This window comes from Lissotriton helveticus, chromosome 5_1 (genome assembly GCF_964261635.1).
Source record: "Lissotriton helveticus chromosome 5_1, aLisHel1.1, whole genome shotgun sequence".
Lineage (NCBI taxonomy): Eukaryota > Metazoa > Chordata > Amphibia > Caudata > Salamandridae > Lissotriton > Lissotriton helveticus.
The window spans coordinates 1,908,407,414-1,908,430,359 of record NC_136065.1 but is presented as its reverse complement, the minus strand read 5'-3'; the positions used below and the strand labels follow the sequence as shown (position 1 = coordinate 1,908,430,359).

At 44.6% G+C, this 22,946-nt stretch overlaps 2 protein-coding genes and 1 pseudogene across 2 annotated transcripts in view; 2 read left to right on the top strand and 1 right to left on the bottom strand.

The window, feature by feature from the left end:
* LOC144752824 (uncharacterized) overlaps window positions 1-22,946 on the top strand; it is a 142,414-nt gene that overhangs the window by 27,397 nt on the left and 92,071 nt on the right. The window lies entirely within an intron of this gene.
* Window positions 3,083-12,607, top strand: EIF1 (eukaryotic translation initiation factor 1). The gene is made up of 4 exons (XM_078645453.1): window positions 3,083-4,198; window positions 10,360-10,523; window positions 11,676-11,777; window positions 11,906-12,607. The coding sequence occupies exons 1-4, from the start codon at window positions 4,168-4,170 to the stop codon at window positions 11,948-11,950; spliced, it is 342 nt and encodes a 113-aa protein (XP_078501579.1). The 5' UTR covers window positions 3,083-4,167; the 3' UTR covers window positions 11,951-12,607.
* LOC144752825 (exocyst complex component 2 pseudogene) overlaps window positions 20,152-22,946 on the bottom strand; it is a 29,640-nt pseudogene continuing 26,845 nt past the window's right edge.

Below are 22,946 nucleotides of genomic sequence, written 5' to 3'. Positions count from 1 at the left end.
ACCAACTTCAAGTTGGTGGTAATTTGCGAATTCCTTGAGAAATGCCCATTTTTGCATTTTTCAAAGTGCCATGTGATGCACATACATGCCCTTAGGGCATGTATGTGCACCACATGTGCACCCATGCTTATTTCAGGGGTGCAACAGGGTGGCCTTTGGACACCCCTGCACCCTTGAAATAATTCTCAATTTGCGATTAGCAAATTGCGAATCGCAAATTGAGAATAAATTCACATTCATTCCTATGGGCCTCCTGGCCCATAGAAATTAATTGGAAATTATTCCTTAATTGCGATTAGCAATTTGCTAATCGCAATTAAGGAATTTTAAGAAATCGCTAAAAAATAGCGAATTTCTACATACATACCATTTTGCAATTCTCGATTAGCGATTCCTTAAAAATCACTATTTGAGAATCGCAAAAATGTATCTTGATACATCTGGCCCAATATGTCTTGCAAAAACAACAGTTGGACAGAATGCAGAACAGTGAAATACATTCACCCCAGTACAGAGATCTGGGGCTAAATCCATCCTTTTTGTTTTGCTCTCCATGCCATTCCAGTTTGAACCCAGCCATATGCAAATCAGTCTTGACCCTGTGCCCCATGGGAGCAGTCCAGTCTGAACTGCCAAGCCAGGTTCTCCCTGGACTGGAAACAAGCATCCTAGGACCGGACAATATGTCTCGCGACAGAGCATATGCTGTCTAGTAGCCGCAACTTGAAAGGCACAGATAACTCAACTGTATCCGATAAATATGAACTTCTAGCGGATTTTGCGGTAGGACACAGGTACCTCAATCTGAGGGTTAGTTCTACAACTTGTAGAGCTCACTAAGACATGGTATCAATAAAAGAACCTTAAACATAGGGGTAACTGGTGTACGCACTCCCCTGATACTGATGTATAATATGTTTATTAGCTACTGCATATTTTCGATATTTTGTGCACTGGAGAAATTATGGATGCTGTATTGTTTGATTGCTCATCTTTTCAAGATTGTTATGCGCATAAGCTTTATTAAGACAAAAATGTTTTATAAAAAAATAAAACAAGCTTGACCAGTCAAAACGTGTTTGACCTCTGAATATGGACACAAAGGCCAGGAAAAATGGACTCCAACAAAAAGATGCACTTCCCCAAGACTGAAGGAGTGTTGGGACTTTTAATATAATGTAGCTCTGCATACTTCCTGCCTAGGACACCAGGGGCTGTATTCCTCAGAGGTGCAATGGGCATTTCTAGTGCTTTAAATGGACAGGTACTCCCCGGTACTGAGTTCCGGAACTTCCGAATTTTTTTTGCCGTCAGTACCGGCACTTCTCTGTAGCCAGCGGCAGTACCGGTACCCTAATCCACAGCACGGCAGGCGTAGGTTAGTTTTCTCCTTCAGTGCAGGGCAGGTTCCACTCTGCCTCCAAGGAGCAAGTAATTATGTGTAATGGGTTAATCGGTTTTATTGCCATAAATGCATTTCTCGTGTGTTTTGATATGTGCTGCAACTGGTACAGAAGTCATTAGGTATTATCATATCTTGCCCCTAGCCCCGCCCACTTGCCAAACCTCTATTTTTAATGAGTACCTGCACACATTTTTTCCCATTTAGAGCACTGGGCATTTCTACCAGCTTTGCGTGCCCCCAGGCACTTTGGTATTACAGAAGGGGCCATAGACGCTTCTGCGGCCCCTTCTGTAATACTGAAAGCGCAGGCGTACATATGGCTCCAGTGCTTTCTCAAGAGGGCGTTCCCGAAATGGAATCCCTTTGCCTCTGTGCCCGCTCCATATTATAGACGTGGGCACAGAGGCAAATAAGCTGTCAGAGGTGCACTGACAGTGCCCTACCCAGAAGGTGGCGCACTGTCAGTGTGCCCCCTGATAGCAGCCCTCTGGAGGGGTGAAAGCTGTCCTATGGACCCCCCAGCCATCTCCTTGCAGGCGGGTGCAGTCACTCACTGCATCTGCCTGAATAGTGAAAGACGGAACAGCTGCTTCGTTTTTCACCTGAATGTGTTGCCTCCAGGCCAGCAAGAGTTTACGGCTGCCCTGGGGCAGAACGTTCTATGTAATGGGCACACTTTTACCTGTTTGCGGCGGCGCAACTGTTTTAAGAGCCGCCAAGAGCAAACAGGGAAAGTGCACCCTATACATAATAGGGCCCTAGGAGAGAATAAATGGCATTTGCTTTTTAAATTGATTTCCCTTACCCAGTGCAAGGCATGGCGGGAACTCAAACAATGACCACAAGGTGCAGGGCAATAAATCCATGTGCACCAATATTTTGTTTATTTTTCTAGAACAAACTTAGACTTTGAGAGTTTGTTTTATAAAAAAAAGCTTTGCTGAAAGGGCTAAGAAAAGCAGGACATCCGCTTGACAAATTGCTTTGCCTTCCGTGCAACTGCTGCATAGACTTGCACTAAGGGCAAATAGATCCTCACCAAACAGGCGAACATTGTAAGGTATTCGCAATTCTCTATTAGTGGAGCTCTAGGTCGGGCCTCTGTTGACCTGACAGGCAGATTAACAGGCTCCAGGCTCTAAATGAGCCTGGTAATAACCAGTGTTGGCTTTGAATAGCATCTACAGAATTTTAACACTTCATTTTTTAAGAACCACGTGGATTTTCTATATCATTGAGATCGCTGTATTATTGCAGCCCTTAATTGCCTAATGGTATAATTTGTTTCTATAATTTGCCTTTCCTGCGGCATTTTTTGCATTACTTTGCCTTGCCCTTTACACAACTCTGCCATATAATTTTACTCTTCACTGCAGGCAAATTACAGTGACCTTGGAATTAAGTAGGTGTGAAAATTGTGCACTTCTTTTGTGAAGCTACTTGTGGAGAGTTGAGAATCCCAACCCATCCACTAATGATAGAGAACTAACGGGTCATTTACATCATGGTAGACAGTCCGCCAGCCACCCCGCATTGCAGACATACGCAGCGAAAGGAACGGTGGCCGCCACACCGTCAACAGAAAGGGGCAACCACCACCATCACCAAGCAGTTTTGTGGCGGAAGAGCTGGGCCAAGATTACTATCAACAGCGCCACCAGACGGAACCGAAGGAAAAACAGAGGATCTCGACTCGGTGGAGTAGTAGAAAAAGCAGGTTTAGCGGGAGAGGCCCGCCCCTAAACCAAGGTTTTACTTCGTAATACAAATTTGTGATAAAAATTATTTTGAACAATGGGTGTATCACGGAAAAATGCTTATACTGAACGGAAGATGGGGGGTGGAGGAGTTAACAAAAGTATCTAGGGCACAGGATGTTACTTCGATAGTGTTGTTGTTCGCGACCTCGCGTACATAAAATAAGGACTCTGCACAGCAGGAAACCAAACGCCATTCTTAAAGAAACAGCACGTATACCTTACGTTTCATTAACATACAATGTTAACAAAGTACATGACAAGCATTATTAACATGGTATAAGCAAAGCACACTCCCTTACCTTATAAAATTGAACAACGGAAATATGTACAACGGGAACTCATGTAGTGTTAACTTTGCTCGTATAGGCCAACATATCCCTCCCAAAGGAGTGTCGGCGCTAGTACTGCAGATTAAAATGCAACAGAAAAATCGTGATCTCGTAAAATATATTAACTGATGTTAACTTAAGGTTAAATACATCGATTTTTAATAAGTTCAACGTTTAATGTCTCGTCGCTATTTATTGACTTTCACGTCGTAAACAACAGAGAACAATAATTGGAAACTAATGACCTCAATATGAGTCACCACGTCTACTTCCTGTAGGCGAGGTTAATAATGCGCCATTGCGTCTACATGTTCACGTGACTATTTCATCGATTTATGTCCTTCGCGGAGACCATGCAAGGATCAGGCGAAAGCTCATCGGGTTTCAGTCTTTTCGTCTGCCTCGACGTTCTTACGGATGATCAACAGTTTGGCCTGGCCCTAACAAGGCCACCGCAGTGACGCACACATTTCGTCAATCGCATCACAATTACGTGATGACGAAGACACGCAACTATATATAACTACTCGAGCGCCGGCCATTTTATAAAACATCTTTTGTCCTTTCTGAGCTGTTGTTGAATTATCGTTTGTTCGACTCTCCCCAAACCGACTACAACCATCCGCCCGGTACTCGGCCGCCAGTTTCCATCAAGGAAAAAGAAGCATATCGTATGTCCGGTATCCAGAACCTCCAGTCGTTCGGTGAGAAATATTTCTAATAGAGGAGGGTTTTTGTGTGCTCGTATACGTGTAAGATAATTTTTTTCAATTATACTGTAGGTTTCTGTTGTGTTTATAGATATGACATAGTTTTGTTTTATTCAGTAATAGTGCTGATTCATGGTGCGTAAGAGACCAGCGGTTCGTTAATAATTGTAAATACGCCCTTTAAAATGGCGTTCCTCTTTGGTTGTTACCGGTGTTTTGACGATGGCACTAGTTTGCTGCATAGCTGGGCGCAGTGGCACACTAATGTAACTAATGGTTGGTATTTATTGTTATTAATTTATTTTTAGTTTTGGCCTCCTTGTGCAATCGCATGTATTTCATATATCTTAAAAGGGAGTACTTATTACATCACAAACATTTTTGTTGTTGTGATCTTAACTTCCCCTTTGCTGCACACATTTACAATACTTCTACCAAAGCGGTAGCTGCCAAGGTTTCAGATTGCTATGTGCTGACGATTTCATGTCAGTGTAATTATGAGTACCATTTCAACCACTGAGTGACACTATTTTTAAAAGGAAAATCAAGTAATGAAAACAAGGGAACATAAATATCAGAAATTACACCCATTTGAGCAATGAGAAACTGTAAAAAGATTTTAAAACGGCTGCAAAGCACTGGAAATTGAAGAGAACACACGTAGCCTAGAGGTCACAACACCTCTGCAGACTCTTTTATATTAAAAAGACACACTGATCAGTTTGATTAAAAATCAATTTGTTGATAACCGCAGGGTGTGCGGCGCTGCCCGTTATTTATTAACGATCTGAGGCTAAAGCTACGTTGCATGGCTAGTCTAAGCAATTATCATTAGAACACAATTAAGCATGGGGTCGCAGGCAAACCTCCGGAGAAGAGGCTCATTAACCACTTGGATGCTAAGGCACTTGGCGGCTCTTCATGCAATTTCCATTGAAATCAATGGAAACTCCATGACGAGCTGAGCTCGTCATGTAAATGTAGTATACTTGTAAAGCGCACAGCTGCCCCAGCAACGGGGGCGTCCCGGCGCTGTATAACTCTGGGGAACCCGTCCTGGCTTTCCCTGTGGGATGGTCCCTTGCTGGGAGTCCCCAAGGTGGAGCCAGGCATCCCCGGAATTGGTGGGGCCGTTGTGGAGATTAGGCAAGCTAATGCCCAGAGTTGCCGAGTGGAACCCCTGATTAGAGTAAGCACCGAAGCGAGAATTATCGAGTCTGCTGACCAAGGTCCACGACCCTGCCGCGTCGAGAATTGAACCCTGGTCCCGGGCCGACTTCTGCTCTCGGCCCTGCCGCCTCTAACCTGGGAGCCACACTACTCCACTGTCATGAGCGTCCAAGTTAAGGTACATATAGCCTTGGGGTCACAACTCTGCTGTATACCATTTTATTTCAAATATATACTTTTTGAGAGAGAGAGCATTAAGAAGCCCAGCTATCTAAGAGTACTTGCACCAGTGTGTGTTATGCAGCAGGCTGTAAAAGTAGTCTAAAAAATACATAAGGCAAGAAGTGTTTACTTTAAAACCTACTGGCACTCGCGTACTGATCCTGAAGATGAATGATTGATTTATTGTGGCAGCTGAGTCCGGCAGCCTGTGCTGCGGCAGCGAGCTGGGATCTGCTCCCGCAACGTGAAAAGCTTAGACAGCCCCTATACTGCTGCACAGGTGTGACTCAGTAGGCCTGCCTGACTCTGGTAAGCCGCAGGTAGGCCTGAGGTTATGGGTTGAGTCGCCAGGCGGGTTCCCATCATGCTACTTTGAGTCGCTCTCCGCTTTGCCTAGCACGTAGCAGGCTGTTGACCAACATAATTGTGTCCTAGATGCCGTGCGTCCCTGGGAATCAATCCATTTCTCAAGATCCCCCACCAGGACCGGTTCGAATAGCTCGAAGCTGGGGCGCAGTTCAGAATTACGGCGCTGCCTAAAGTGGAGCCAAAACCTTTGATTGAAATGCCGCCCGCTCGCAAGTGGCAGTTGAGCTCTGCATAACTGCCCGACCTGTGACTCGTCCCCTGCCTTAGCGTGTGTCTTTGAAGCATTCACTAGTAATCAAGGCATGACACTGACGCCTGTGAGATTTTCGGCAGTTATGCGCATGTCAACTCGGGCCCGGTGTGTCTGACTACTATGGAAACATTGTAGCAAGCGGAGTACAGCAACGGGCAGATCTTTAGCCTGCCGGGAGCACCGCGTTCTGCCAGACTGTAGGTCAGTCATGCATTAAAGCGCCGCTCTTGCTTGTTAGCAGAGAAGGCGATATAAAATGTGATTTTGCATTTCAGTGCGGTGTTGCGGATTACCACACTGAAATGCGTTAGACTAACACCTGATGTGTGCTACTTGGCAGGACTGTAAAGCTGTTCACTGTTTAAGCCCACTTTACTGTCCAGAGAAGAGCTCTACCTACGGAAAAGGCAGATCGCTTCTAACCATATGCTGGAATGCTTGCTTTTTATTACTTAGTTGTGTATAGCAGATGCTTTAGCCTTAGAATGTTAGTGGCATTTCTTGTTCATGCCTCAGTACTTTTCTTTGACCTTTGTAGGTATTATCAGATTGATTATTTCAACTTAATTTATTTGGTCATTAGGATCAAATTCTAAAAAGTGTAATCAACATTGCAGTTAAAAAACAAAAGTTTATGTACAGGAACTATGCTATGTTCTGCTACTAAACGGAAAGTCACAATTGCAGTTACCTTGCAGTTAGATAAAAGGGACTTGATTTGAGTAGTGCAGTGGCACCAGTACCAAAAGCTCTAGTGGCCCCACTAAATGCAGAATATTGCTACATTTTAGTACTAAACAAGCAGTAACAAGTGCAGTTACATTGCAGGCACTATGGCCAAGATTGTAATGGTGGTACTGGACCAAAAGTTATGCCAACCCCTCTAAACGCCAAATATTGCTATATTTAACTACTAAATAAGCCGTCACAAGTGCAGTTACATTGCAGGCACTAGGGCCATTATTTCAATGGTGCACTGGCCCCATAAGTTATCGGAACTCCTCTAAACACGATATTGCTATAACATCAAATCAATTTTCCCTCTTTAATTTTTCAAAGTATTATTACTAACCGGTATTGTACCACTAGTAACAGCACAATATATGGACTTTTTGTGCATAAACTAGTCATAAGACCAACAGAAGACTCTCTGTAACTTATATTGTACAACTATTCAGCAAACTACAACTTAAAACAAGCATTGAAATGATTAAGTTAAAGCCATTTGCTTTGATAATGGTATTGTATAGCAAAGCATGTGGCTTTAACTTTTATAAAAGGCGAAACCTGTTGCATTTTCAATGCTTGTTTGTTTATGGGTTTAATTACCGTCATTTCCAACTATCCGGAAATTTTCCTGTCAGGAAGATTTCATGAAAAAGGATATGAAGCTAGCTGGACCACCAGGTGATCTTCGCTATTATTACAGCAGATACATTATCTAATCCAGCTACCCCTGTGTGTTTTTAACATTTCTAATATGTTCTTAATTGTTGATACAGAAAACCTCTTCTCTGTTTCTTCATTAATAAGAAATGTTATCGGGCACTTGGTTACTACAGTATCTTTGTTAAAGGTCTCTTCCAGGATCTTGAAATCCGCAAAGTACTTAACTGTCTTATTTTCTCTGCACTATGGGTCTTAAATGCCCTGTAAAAACACTACATTTTTCCAGTACACAATCTATGTTGTACTTATCTTCTGCATTTGCTCACTGCTGTACCCGATTTTCAAAGTTGTATCTTGTCTCCTGAAGGGGTGACCACAATGGGCAAGATTATTTTATTGCTTAGGCAGCACCTTTGTGTTTGTACTCATCGTCGCACTTAGCCCTTACATATCTGTCCTGTTATTTCAATAAATGATCTCGATTCTGTGCCTGGCCTTGATGTCACACATATTCTGGGCTCTTTACCGGGTTTTCACATAACTAAGATCAAAGTGAAGCACCTTGTTAACCCCTTCGCTGCGGCGGCAATTCCACCGCAGCGCTAAGGGGGTGGGGTGGCCGCACGGCGCTCGCGTACTCGTGACGGAACCGCTCCGTCACGAGACGTGGTTGCGCTGTGCTTATGACTGCGCAGTCCCGGCCCCGCCCGCTCTTAAGAACCTTCAGCGCGGAATCGCAGGCGCTCAGAGCGGGCCGTGACGGAACCGCTCCGTGCACAGCGCGGCCGTGTCTGATGACGGAGCGGTTCTGTCACCAGCAGGGGAGGGGTTAAAGCACTGCACTTATGGCATATGAAATACCCATCGAAATTAAACCGCCCTCACCCCTGCACTCATTTGCCTCGACATCCATCCCTAAACTTGCCGCTGGTGTCTGTTTCCCTCCGCCACGGGCGGGGTCTCCCTTGTTGCTCAGACAACCGGAGCCCCAGGACTGTTTCATCCTTCTCCAGGGGAGCGCATTAGCACCGGGGCAAGGCCACAAGTTCGGATGAGCAGCTGCAGCACTGGGGGAAAGGACCGTGGGCAGTCAGCCCGGAGCGCATCATCCCTCCCCCGGCTCACCAGGCACCGACGGCGGTGGCAGAAAAAGCAGGGCCTGTGCCCCTGCGTGAAGCCAGCGAGCTCAACCAGGCAGAAGCAGCTAAGTACCGATCTACACCTTTTCTTCACCTCGGGCATCAGCAGCGCTAGGTTTAAAGGTCCGACAAGAAATAATCTGGTCCCACGGCCCCTCCCATTCTTAGTTTACTTTTCAACTGTGTCGGTTCCCCTTCTCTCTCAGCCTTGATGCCACATTTGACGTCCCTCCTCTCGGACAGATGTGTCTACATCTGCATTCCTTCTCTCGTCACAGCGTACCAAGATGGTCTTAAATGAGGACCACACGTGGGAGCAAAAAACAGTGACCGTTTGATTTGAAAGAAAAAACACTCGTTCTTTTTCCATTATGATCATCAACTTTCAAGGAACAGTCTGCGAAAAATTCCAGTACCACAATAGACCATCACAAGCTGAACAAAATAAAGTGCGTACCACCTAATGAGGGAGAGTGTCACGCCTTTGGTAAAAGATCAAATCCCGGTGGTCGTGGCCAAAAGAAGACAAGGAGAGACTAAAGCCTCCTTTACAATCAGAAGCCAGCGTTTTGCATTGAAGATGAGGCTGGCCAATCAAAAAGATGGGCGGGGCTTCAACTCCGTTTCCAAGAGCTTCGGAATCTATTGATTTCAAGAAGCTCGAATGCTGAGAGCTGAGCATGCGCTGCTTTCGACTGCTGAGACCTAAAAAACAGATTATTATTCCACTTAGGGGAAGCCTAATGCATTTACCAATGCTTGTTTACACATGGTTGCTTGAGGACTCTTGATGGTCTAACGTTGCATGTTTAGAGTTAGTATTTCGACGTGCCCAACTGCCAAGTACTAGTCACGGGGTGACTACCAGTTTTCGGTGTGGTGTTGCTGCCCAATTTTGTGGGTTTAAAATGGATGACTGGTAGTCCTAGTATTTATTTTCTGTTAGCATAGTCTAGCTTTGGGGTTCGTCCGTAGTGGTAACGTCTATGTGCGCGAGGGGCATTGCTCGTCACTTTAACTGGGACGCCTCCACCCTGAGGGTAAAGCTACCATTTTGATACAGGCATTCTCTAGTAGCTGCCATTTCGCAGCGGTTAACTGTAAATTATTTGATGCCGTTAGTCATATTCTGTCCTAGAAATAGTTTTTTTTTTTGTTTAGAATGTAAAGGGTAAAAAATATGTTTTTGTGGTCTAATTAAATTGAGTTCTTATCCTTTATTTAACAATCTCGGATGTAAACAACAGAATCCTATCACTGTAGGCAGTTTGTGTGCTCTGTAGAACTGAACCGATTGACTTGTTGAGCATTGCTTGGCTCCGACATAGCCCGGCTTACTGGCGTTAGCTATGCAGTGAATGGTGGCCTCAAAACGGTGACGTTTGAGCTTCTTGCACAAGTATGCAATGGCGTATATCCAATTATACTTGGTTAGTGATTGCAAGCAGCCTCCATCTATCTCTTGATCAGCATGATCACTATTCTTTTTTTTGTTCCAAGCCCAGCAGTGATCAATTGGTTTACTGTATGTTGTGTTTGCAAGACTTATTTTGCAACATTGTCTCGTAGAACATGTAATGGGAAGCTTGCTTATTTATTGTTTTGTGTTTCAGACCCCTTTGCTGATGCAACTAAAAGTGATGCCTGGCTCCCAGCAGGGACAGAGGATTCTATTCATATAAGGATCCAACAGAGAAACGGCAGAAAGACCCTCACAACCGTACAAGGGATTGCAGATGATTACGATAAAAAGAAGTTAGTCAAGGCCTTTAAAAAGGTATGTGGTGTTTGTAAATGGAGCTCTAGAGTGTACGAAGTAGTGCTTTTTGAAAGTAATTTGAGTAAAACTTCTATTTAACAGCACACTGGTGATTGGGGGGTGTGAATAGCCTGGTTTGGGTTGATCAAGATTTGACATGTCCAAAGACCTGGTTAGTTCAGCTACCCAATTGGTTGCCCTTAATCTCCACTTTTATTTTTAGAGGTAGAGTTCCAATCACATGAATGATGCACATTGTCAAGACTATATTCCTTTATGTGTAAACGACATTTCTTATAGGTTACATTCCTCAAAACAGGAACGGTGGTGTGATATTTATTGTACTAGATATATGGTCACTGGTGGGATCGATAACTGGCTTAGTTACAACCCTAGTAATGGTGTATAATCGGAACCACTTGAATTATGCATCGCGGAGAACCAAATAGTCGGGGTTGATACATTATGCAGCAAGAAAACGTAGTTTGTGCGGGGCATTTCGTGCTAGTATAACAGTTTTTACATACTTTTAAACATTGCCTAAGAATAGGCTTCACTTCAGTACCAGTTTAGCACCCAAAGCGGTAAGCAACGAATGTGGCCTGTCGGTCAATCCGAACACAGAGCAGCAACACATCTCTGCGTCTTGATAACTTTTTCTGGTTGGAATCATCAAAACAAACCTTTTATGCCACAGTAAGCAGATTATGCGCAACACGCAGCAGCCTCAAAAGCAAGTAATTTCAGTTTCTTTTAGTGTAGCGTGGATTTTAGTGCCTTTTGCTTCAAACTGTGTATGGCGCCCCGCCCCCAGCATTTCTTGACCAGGTTAATTTTTTAATTACCTGCATAAATTATGCTGGGGGCTTGCTACACCACTTGTAACATGCAGTATACAGGTTATTGCTCGTTGTACTCAAGCTGACTGTAATCGTGGCCGGAGTCTAGTAGTTCTATTTGTCCAGTATCTGAACATTAGGATTGTGTTCATCCATCAGCAATCCTGATCTACTGTAGTCCCAGTGAAGTTATTTTTTGTTTTGTACCCGTTAACTAATGTTAGCATTTTTACTCCTAATATAATTGTTAGCATTTTTACTCCCAATATAATTGTTCGGTCTAAAATTGGGAGCTTGCCGACATAATTTTTTTTTTTTTATCTCTTTCCAGAAATTTGCTTGCAATGGTACTGTGGTTGAGCACCCAGAATACGGAGAGGTAATCCAGCTTCAAGGTGACCAGCGTAAGAACGCATGCCAGTTCCTCATTGAGGTAAGCCCCCCCCCTCCCCCCACACACACACACAGTTTGTAGCGATGTGGTTATTGAAATCTAAATATTAAAGTTGATGTGCTTTTTTTTTTTTTTTTTTTTTTTTTTTTTTTTTTTTTTTTGTGCAGGTGGGACTGGCAAAGGATGACCAGCTTAAAGTCCATGGCTTCTAAATGCTCCAGTTCGTAGGATTCCATCTGGAATGAGTAGCCAGTCCTCGTCTCAAGTTAAACTGAACAGCATGTGAAAATGCCCTTTCACAATTTTAAGGACATGCTACATTAATGTAATAAACAGCATCAACATCTGTAGTGGGAGGCTCTTTGCTGGAGGGTTGGTTGGAAACAATTATGACAGGACTGTAATCCTAAAGTAAAACATGGCACAGAATCCAACCCTGTGGAAAGTTCCACAATCTGATAAAGCATTTCAGAAGTCCAAGTATCACATGGCACACGTGCAGTATAGTAGCACAGTTTTTGCAATTAATGGAGAGAAAGGCTAACTGCTAAGATAAAATACTAGATAGTGATGCGAGAGGCTCCCTATGTGTGGCACTGTAGCATTTTGGTTTTACCCTGACCAGAAGCTTACCCCACTTGATATACCTTGGTGAGAAGTCACACTGGTCAGTAGAAGAGTTTAAGAAACAAGACGAGGGAACAATAACAGATGGACACTTTGTGCTCTATTAATCCAGGTATAAAATAAATCTACAGAAATGGGGAGTGCTGCTAGCTAATTTAACCATTATGGCGAAAAGCATATGAGCTTTGTTTTATTTGTAATGTATTAAACTCTTATTCAATAAACCTGTTTTCAGAATCCAATGTGCCTGTTAACTAGTATGTGACTATAAAATTGTTGGGTGATTTGTCGTTCAAGAGTACCTGGTTGACTTAAGTGAATAATTAAATGACATTTTGAGATTCTATTCTGTACTTCGACTGGTATGCATGTATTTCACTTTTAACAGTATATTGCACATGAAAAAAATAGGTTGTGGCGTCTATTTAGCTGAAACATACATAGAGTAGGTATAAATGTATACATTGATACACTGATAATGTTGCCCTTTAAAAAGCAATCTAAAGAGGGAAACTGATTGCCAGCACTCTGTTTCCATAAATGGCTTGAAAGATTCTCTGCTTAACCATGGAGTGACGAGGCAAATAAGCACCGACAGTTCTCAGGCTCTGCGTTGTTATGGATTATCCGTAATTTATTAAATAAAAGGGACCCTAGCACATGTAGAATGCATGTATTTGAGATCTAGTAATACTTTTAACTGTGGGCAGATGTGTTGTCTAGTGGACTCTGATGTTGGGATTTGAAGGGAGGCTTTAATCCGCTTTAGTAAAGGGCTGCATGCCATCACGAGCTAGTCTGTGGCGTGCATCTAAATGAAGCATGCAAGTTATTGACAAATGGTATTGCCTTGGAAACAAATGGAATTTACTTCTGCTTGTTAACATTATCTAGTTTAAGGCCAGATTTCACACAGGAAACGTTTGGAAGCACGTGGCTGGTTAATCCGTGTGTGTCTAGCACCCTTGGTATCCTGGCTTGAAGGTTGTAGAGGGAGTTATGCCGAGTTTCTTGCCTATGAAAATTATTTCATGTAAATTTCCGTGGACACAATCTTAATGTAGGTGAGATGTAAAGGTTTTTTTTTTCTCCCGCCTATCCTGAAGCATGCAACGCTTCGTAAAACGAGCACTTTAAAACACCAACTTGCTCAGAAAGCAAGTGCAGAGTTTGGTACTTGGTTTAAGGGCGTGAGATGATCAGCTGAGGCTCAATGGATACCTGAACAAACTGTTGCAGATTGTATTTTAATTGTGGCCTGCCACTGTAGGGTAGGTAGTCCTTGAAACATCTACATAGCATTTAGTTGTATACTACTGTTTCATGTCGGCTTATTCCAATCCTAATAAGCACTGTCAAAGCCAATATGTTTAACCTATGCAAGAGTTATTGGCTTTGTTGATGTTTTTCAGCCATGTTACACAACAGCACGGCTGAAATATAAAAAAAAGTGCTGTGCCAGCGGTCGGAGCTGGTCACGTCATAAATTTACATAAAAAAAAAATTTACAAATATGCTGCACAGCTGCTATACAACATGGCTAAAGTCATTGAAAAAGTGAATAGTTCTCAGATACCCTTGAGTTCAGACTAGAAATTATAACTTTGAGAGTGCAGAGTTTAGAAAAGTATTCAAGGTTTAATTTAGATTTGATAGCTGTGTAGTATTTCATAATATGCACATGTGGTGCAAATATGAATACCTACATGTATGCATGTATTCACATTCATATATCCTGTACAGCAATTATCGTTTGGCTTTGACCATAAAATTGGCTTTGACCATAAAATTGGCACATTGCCATTAAACTGATGAATACAAGATCAAGACTTCAGTTTCTGTGACATCATTGCTAGACTCCCCGCTAGTTGTTTCCAGAGACTGACCCTTACATCAGCAAATTTTCAGTGGACATGAAAAAGTTCTGTACCTCAGATGGTGCATACAAAGGAGAAATCCGGCAGCAATGAGTTGTAGAGTTGAGGGCTGCTCCTGTAGCTTTTGGATGGTGCAGACTATTGACAGTTGCTGCAGCTCTGCAAGGGCAGCTCGTGTGGTATGAACACAGATATAACCACGGTTCAGTGTATAACACTGCATGCAAGCTCGCATGTTTTGTACAGACTGTTTAGTGTAGCTCTCAGACTGCACATAGTTAAGTAAAGCTCTTGGGTCCAATTTGTCAACAGCTCTGTTTGTTTCCTGTTATGTGCGTACATCATTCAATGCAGGTCTTGGGTTCTGTATTCGCACAGGTCCGTGCAGCCCTCTGGTCCCGTGCACACAGCTAGGGTAACTCCTGAGTTATCTGCTCACACCTAAAGCTTTTTGGTTCCTGCACCCCCTGTACAGTTAGTATGTGATATTACGTACAGGGACACAGCTCACCACAGCACTTGCTCGCTCTGTCAAGCAGAGGCTCTGATATAAATCACTTCCGCAGAGCCAGAGATAGCAGGCCGGATCTGTACTGGGGCGAGCTGCTCCAGAGCCCAAACCGATGATTAACAAGCCCCAGGACAGAGTAGGAATACCATGCCACTACTGCAGCGTCGCCCCCTCTGACGCTCCCATCGGCGATTAACAAGCTTTGACAAAGCCAGTAGTGCTCAGGCCGTGTGCAATGACTATTGTGTGGCAGCAGGCATTAAGGTGCAAGCAACAATGCAGGATGGTGACCCAAGTAAAACCAGAAACCACATGATTGGGGGGGGGGGGGGCATGTGTAAGGACTGACATGCAACTGGTGCAGGCATTTTCTGGGTGGATTTCCTGAACCTAAATAAAACTAGCCTTTGTAATGTAATAGGTCTCGCATTAGTGAAAGTGTGAGCTATTGGTGTTGCAAATGGAATTGCAAGTTGCCAAAGCTAAGCAGTCTGGCACCCACAAGCTTGCCATTTTTAAACCTACTTAGTCTGCAAGCATATGCAATGCATTAACCGCGTAAACGTAATATGATTGCCAACTAAAAGTGCTGTGCATGTTCGTACAGAACACGGCGTGTATAGAATCAAAGCAAAAACAAATAAAATAAGAAATGAGTCAAGTGCTTACGTACGGGAGAGGTCCTCCTGCAGAAGAGCAACATGCTGTCACTGTTAGTGAAGGGAGCTATTGGCTGGAGTGAGCTGTAAGCTGGCCCATGCTGTTGCGAGAAGGAAAATGTGAATAGCTCTTTACTTCAGCCCTCTACTTCCATTGGTCTGTTAATCTAGGACAAAGCAAAAGGAAGGTGTAAAATAGACACAGTTGACTGTTGGGAGGCAAGAGAAGACTGAAAGGGTGCAAAACAAGTTGGGGAGGGGGAAGTAGTTCGTTTTAGTAAATAGGGAAGATCAAGGTACGTATGTAAACCCTCACCACAGGAACAGATGATAAAGGAGGGAAAAAACACAAAGCAAGGGGGGCGGTCACCCTACAAAAAACAGGGCCACCGCTTCTGTTGAAGTGGGTCTGGCCTATAGTAGAACTTTGTGCTGTCCCTGTTTGATAGTTTGGAAGCTGTCACACTGAGAACTTATGAAACTACTCATTCTGGGCTTTACCAAGGAGTTCCATGGCATTCTGTCACCCCTAATTAACAGTAACCTGTCCCTCAGGGCATGTAGTTCATTAATGTATGTATTACTATCTGTGACTCTGTCATCTGACATTCCTTAGTATGCCAAAGGCAAAAACAGTTGATGGACAGAATGCAGAACAATGTCCTACATTCACCCCAGTTCGGAGATCTGGGCCTTAATTCCATCGTTTTTTGCTCCCCATGCCATTCCAGCTTGAACCCAGCCATATGCAAATCAGTCTTGACCCTGTTCCTCATAGGTACAGTCTAGCCCGAACTGCCAAGCCAGGTCATCCCTGGACTGGAAAGAAGCATCGTAGGACCGGTTTCTGGGTTTCACCCCTAGTCAGCCAGGTTAGCTTGATTCCAGTGGCATGGAGAGCACGGGACCCACGTCTGGGCATACCCGTCCCACTCTGGGTTACAAATGCAAAAACAGTTGATAGACAGAATGCAGAACAAAGTCATACATTCACCCCAGTACAGATATCTGGGCCCAATTAAATCGTGTTTTGCTCACCATGCCATTCCAGTTTGAACCCAGCCATATGCAACTCAGTCTTAACCCAGTGCCTCATGGGAACAGTCCAAGGCAGTTCGGGCTGGACTGTTCCCATGAGGCACAGGGTCAGAGCTGATTTGCATATGGCCATGTCTGAACTGGGGTGGCAGTGAGCTAAAGAAAGATGATTGATTCAGTTGACTGGGGGCGATTGCTTGCAATGTTCAACACTGTCCATCATCCCCTTTGGTTTTGCTTAGTATGCCTAAGAGCATATGTGCATCTTACGTGTCTCTGCTCCTGTACCACGTTTCTCAAGGTCCCCCTCCCCCGGAAATCAGTGTAGATAGAATCAAGCCATTACCAGCTCGATGGCAAGCTAAAAAACACACCAGAATACACGCATGCTCTCGGAATCCTCTGCTGCAGTCTTGCGCTTGTATTTGTAGCAACCCCCTTCATGGTTTCATCCCCTCTTCATGCCTGCCAGTCTCACCCTCGCCTTCTCACGTCCAACTCCTGTTTGCTTCGTGCTCCTCAGGGGCCTTGCACATCAGTGTGGAGCGTGCGTTTGATAAATGTTTGGGGATGATATTCCTATGAATCCTTAGCTCTGGTTTAAACGCTGTAAAAATGAACCAAAGCAATTCAATTTGTTTATTAAGATTAGGACCTCAAATGAGGTCCTCAACAGGAGTCTGACACAGTATATAAAAATTATAACGAAATAGTCAAATTAGTTACATATTCTGTTCTTTACTGCAATGAATAAATTAAGTGAAATACATAAACCATGTTATTATAAAACTTCAATATAAAAACATTCATGTTAGTTTTGTTATAAAACTAAGAGCATTACTACATAGCAGAAGTTTGTGACAAATTCTATAAAGGAGAGAACCTTTATGACCAAATCTAGATTTCCCTTTTGCAGCAAAGAGAAATGTACAAGGATATACCAGAGGGGGATAAGGACACTGAAGCGGGATATAATTTGGGATAGCCACCATTATAATGGAGTAGTCAAATTGCGATTACATAATTAAAACCTTTACCGCAACCAATAAATGGAGTTAAGTACATATGCAATTTGTTAATATTAAGCTTCGATAGAAAAGCAACTTTGTAGATAAACCAATTTTGTGCAAAGAGCAGTCATTTAGCAGCGGAGATTTATGTACAGATTATTTTAGGAGACAGGTCGAAACCATTTAGATATAAAATGTCACTTCCCCTAGCAGCAGTAGTTGAATGCAAGCTGTATTCCAATTTTGTACAAAGAGCGACTAAATAGCAGCAACGATTTATGAGCAAAAAGAAAGATTGAAAGCATTTATAGCTAAAACTTCCATCCCACCCCTAGCAGCAATAGTTGAGTGCAAAATGTATTCCTGGGAGTATAAAACACTGGTAGCCTTTATAAGGATCCCCAAAAGGCCCAGTACTTCGGTCCCTGGTCCTGAGTTTCCGTAGGTCCCAAAATGTAACCGAAGTAACGGACCTCAGCCCCCGATGACGCCGCCACCGGAGCCTCCGCGGCAGCATGTCGAAGCCCGTGGCTGGCGGGGGCGCCGCCAGGGGCACTAACGCCAACAACGACCCGCTGCCCCGCGTGGATCCCGGGCCCTTCCCACAGCCACACTGTCTGCCCTCGCAGCACCGCCCCAGAAACGTCCTGCTTTCTTTTCCAACACGCGTAGTCCAGGCTGCAGACATCACAAGAAGGGACCCCGAGGGCCCCCCACCGCCGGGCATTACCTCCCGTCCAGACACCTCTCCCCTGGGCCCTCTCGCTGCAGGAGGCGCCTTCCGTGATCCATCGAAGGATGAAGGTCTGGCCGGCCCGGGCGGAAACAGGTGACTGCGGCACCGGCCGCCGGCGAGGAGGAGTCAAGCCGCCCCTGCTGCTCGTGAGTACCGTGCACGCAATCCAGTGCTACAGCGCACACACTCGCCACAAATCACCCGGCACCCAACTCCTGCAGACTCCCTCCACCACCAGGTGCAAGCACTTCTCTCCCAAGGGCCCCGAACCAGAGGGCTCTCGGGGTTCCTCATTGGACTCTTGACTTTGGTGACTTTTGTGCATCCAGCCATTTTTGGAGATGGTCCCCTTCCCGCCACGGACTCTCATGGACTTCTTTACTTTTGCTTTTGTCCTGGCTGCCATTTTGCTGCTGCTCTCGGCCGCTTTTCTCTGGACCCCTACCCACCATCTTGTCCATTCCCTCGTCTTTTACCCTTTTCCCTCGTTTCCCCCTTGACGATCCTCAAATGTTTCTTCCCTTTTCTGATTTGCCTTTTCTCCATACCCTTGTATCCCTCCCACCCTCCCTTGGTGCTGCGACTGCATCCCCCCTTCTGACCCCACTAAATGGAACTCTGCTTTTCTGTTTGTTTTGTTTTTTTTTCCCTGAGAAAATCTACTGTGTGTGTGTATGTGTGTATGTGTGTGTATATATATATATATATATATATATATATACTCTAATCACTAGTATATGCAGTAGACCTTTGTACTCTCTACCATTCCTATGTGACTCTTAGAGTAGATCCATTTGTATCCCTTCCTTATGTATAATAGAGAACTCTAATCACTAGTATATGCAGTAGACCTTTGTATTATCTACCATTCCTATGTGACTCTTAGAGTATATCCATTCGTATCTCTTCCTTGAGTGACTTTACTACTTGTACATTTGCAATTTTCCTTTCTGTTTGTATCTCCTCCTTATGTGACTTTACTTCTTGTACAGTTGCAAGTTTTTCTGTTTGTATCTTTTATGTAACGCATGTAATTCGAAGTCCTTATGTTTTGCAACTGGTTCTTATGTAAAGCGCTCTGACAACATCCTGGATAGCAGTGGAACTGAGCGGGAAACGCAAAAACTCAAAACCAAGAAATGCGGCCTCGCTGCTGAGACCCCTGCTATTGGCAATGTAAATGACAATGCCATTTATTTATGATTTACAAAAAAGTCATGAGCAGTGCCAATAGCTCTACCTTTAATAATGCCGAGACCATTGCATTGTAAATGCTTGTTTTTGTGGGTATTACAACAGATAGGCTCTGATCTCCTCCTAATAGCACCTAGTACCACGTGTGGGAGTGCGAGGCAATAACCAATGTTAACAGGGGGCGGGCACTCCCATTTTTTGCAGTTTTGCCAAAGTATTTTCCAGACTACCTTATCAAAGGCTGTAGAAAAATCTATAAATGCCACCTATACATTTGACCTACAAAATAAAGTGTACTTTTCTTCTATTAATGTCGGCATGCAAATGTTATCCAAGTTGGAATGTTCTTTTTTTAAATCCTGCTTGTTCTATGAGATGAATTTTCTCCACCACCCTGTCCGTGAGATTGTCCAAAATACTATGTGCAAATATTTTCCCTACTGTATCTAGTAGAGCTATTTGCCAGTATCCGAAAGGTGTCAGACTCTTATTTTTTATTTTTATAATTATTATTAAATGGGGGCATTAGAATACTATCGGACCAGGATAGCAGTAATTAAATAGAGGAGTAAGATATGTAGTCCATAGCTGAGGCTCTTTTTAGGTCTCGCCTAGCGATGCAGCTCATGTGCTGCATGCCTTGGCGAGATCTATTGTTGTCGGTTTGTGTTGGGAAGGGGGGCAGGAGCTTTGCACGCGCCCGGACAGTCTATGTGCACGTTCACCACTCTTGATGACTCTGGCGCACTGCTCTCCTCACTTCACGCGCTGTGCTCGCCCCCGGACAGGCGATGTGCACGTCCACGGCTCCGGCTGGCTCGGGCGCACTGCTCTCCTCCCCAAGCATCATCTCGAGCTGAATGAAAGCTGCTGCTCGTTTCAGAGAAGCCATCTGGTTGATTTGGCTTATCGGAGGAGGGTGCCCTTCGCTGTCCAGGTCAAGCATTGGACTATGCTGCACTAGATTTCCTTTCTGTTACTTAGTATAGCCATTTTTACAGGTGTGCATTAGATGGAGAATCCACTTGTGCTGAGCACTGATGCACTGCCAGGCTGGGTCTCCAACTCCATGCAGATCTGAAAGATATCTTGTATAACGCTTCTAGTCGTGGGACATGGATGAAGTCTCTAGCAACCTATCCAGCAGACGCTGTCTTAATGCTTCGATCCGGGTTTCAACTTCTGCATGAACTTTATTAACCCCTTCGGCGCTGATGACAAAGCAAGCTCGTCATGGGCGTTACCTGCGCTACGCGGATGACGAGCTGGCTTTGTCATAAACAAGCCATTTTTTTTTCAGCGCACAGCGGGAAAACGCGGTAGGGGTTAAATACCTGGACCTCAGTTTTCCCAAAGAGTGACTTGGCTTTCTCATAATCATTAATGACCACATCGTAATCCCCCTTTTGAATATTTTTTTCAATATTTAGTGGGAGATAGTAAAGAAATTTAAAACACTGGAGCACATTTAGTTAATTTCTTGTAGAATCTGCTTTGTCTTTGTGGCCTAGCACTTCCTGGAATAGTGTATCTGCAGTATTGCTTGCTCGATTGAGCACATTCTCCAGTTTCTGCGTCATAGAGCCTTCTACTTTCTCAGTTACGTCAGCTCCGAGTTTCTGATGTATGGCTGACAAGGCATCCTGTGCTGCAAAGAAAGTGCTCAGACCTCCTTTCACATATGCCGTTACCCTCGTTTTTAGGTCTCGACTATTCTATCCCGCAGGGATAAATAGACGAGAGTAATGTAGTTGAAACAAACTCGCTGACCAAGAGGATTCCAAGCCAGATTCCTCCCAATGCATGTTGACTACTGAAGCGTGACGCTTCGCCAGGCGCGCGCTTCACCAGCCCCCCCCCCCCTCTCAGCAATGCCGAGCCAGCCACTTCACGCACTCAGCAGGTCATAAACAGGACCATCTGCTTTTTTTCAGAGCCATGACGCTCGCCCCCCACCCCCTCCCGCATTCACATCTGATGGCCACTTTTACATTTCTTTTTAGCCTCAAGGTCTTATCCTTTTCCAGAACCGGGGCACGCTGGAACTCGTGGCTTTTTCTTTAATCTCGCATCACTCCATTCCATATGAGGCTTTAGGATTTTTTCAGAAGCCCTACACCTCCCAACCACAGCCCAGACTGTAATATTCAATGTCGTGCCTTAGGCACTCATCCCCCATGCCGATGCAACCCCCTCTCCCCTCATCGAATCGCCTCGTAACGCCCCCCACCCCCCTCCCGCATTCACATCTGATGCCCATTTTTAAATTTCTTTTTAGCCTCAAGGTCTTATCCTTTTCCGGAACCGGGGCACGCTGGAACTCGTGGCTTTTTCTTTAATCTCGCATCACTCCATTCCATATGAGGCTTTAGGATTTTTTCAGAAGCCCTACACCTCCCAACCACAGCCCAGACTGTAATATTCAATGTCGTGCCTTAGGCACTCATCCCCCATGCCGATTCAACCCCCTCTCCCCTCATCGAAGCGCCTCGTAACGCCCCCCACCCCCTCCCGCATTCACATCTGATGCCCACTTTTAAATTTCTTTTTAGCCTCAAGGTCTTATCCTTTTCCGGAACCGGGGCACGTTGGAACTCGTGGCTTTTTCTTTAATCTCAAATCACTCCATTCCATATGAGGCTTTAGCGTTATTTCAGACACCCTACACCTCCCAACCACAGCACAGACTGTAATATTCAATGTCGTGCCTTAGGCACTCATCCCCCATGCCGATGCAACCCCCTCTCCCCTCATCAAAGCGCCTCGTTAGGCCATTGACATGTTTTCAGTAAGTGCCTGCCCGATAAGGCTATTGAATGACCGGGCGAATTTGGAGTTACGGAGTGAGCGAAAACCACGTCAAAGCCCGTCCATTCCACAGTCGCGATGGAAAAATGCATGTTTTAGAAATAGGTTAATTGGGGACTTTGCATTACTACATACAGTGCATGAGGGTGATTACTGCGCTTTGTTGTCTCTCACCACCCCCCCCTACCCCCAGCAATGCCGAGCCAGCCACTTCACGCGCTCAGCAGGTCATAAACAGGACCATCTGCTTTTCTTCAGAGCCATGACGCCGCGGCTCGCCCCCCACCCCCCTCCCGCATTCACATCTGATGCCCACTTTTAAATGTCTTTTTAGCCTCAAGGTCTTATCCTTTTCCAGAACGGGGGCACGTTGGAACTCGTGGCTTTTTCTTTAATCACAAATCACTCCATTCCATATGAGGCTTTAGGATTATTTCAGACACCCTACACCTCCCAACCACAGCCCAGACTATAATATTCAATGTTGTGCCTTAGGCACTCATCCCTTATGCCGATGCAACCCCCTCTCCCCTCATCAAAGCGCCTCGTTACGCCTCCCACCCCCCTCCCGCAATCACATCTGATGCCCACTTTTAATTTTCTTTTTAGCCTCAAGGTCTTATCCTTTTCCGGAACCGGGGCACGTTGGAACTCGTGGCTTTTTCTTTAATCTCAAATCACTCCATTCCATATGAGGCTTTAGGATTGTTTCAGACGCCCTACACCTCCTAACCACAGCCCAGACTGT

Bases quoted from the DNA above. Each gene is read 5' to 3' on its own strand.
- EIF1 (XM_078645453.1), top strand. From the start codon at position 4,168: ATGTCCGGTATCCAGAACCTCCAGTCGTTCG. The intron at 4,199-10,359 runs GTGAGAAATATT...TTTGTGTTTCAG, and splicing joins CCAGAACCTCCAGTCGTTCG to ACCCCTTTGCTGATGCAACT. The intron at 11,778-11,905 runs GTAAGCCCCCCC...TTTTTTGTGCAG, and splicing joins CATGCCAGTTCCTCATTGAG to GTGGGACTGGCAAAGGATGA.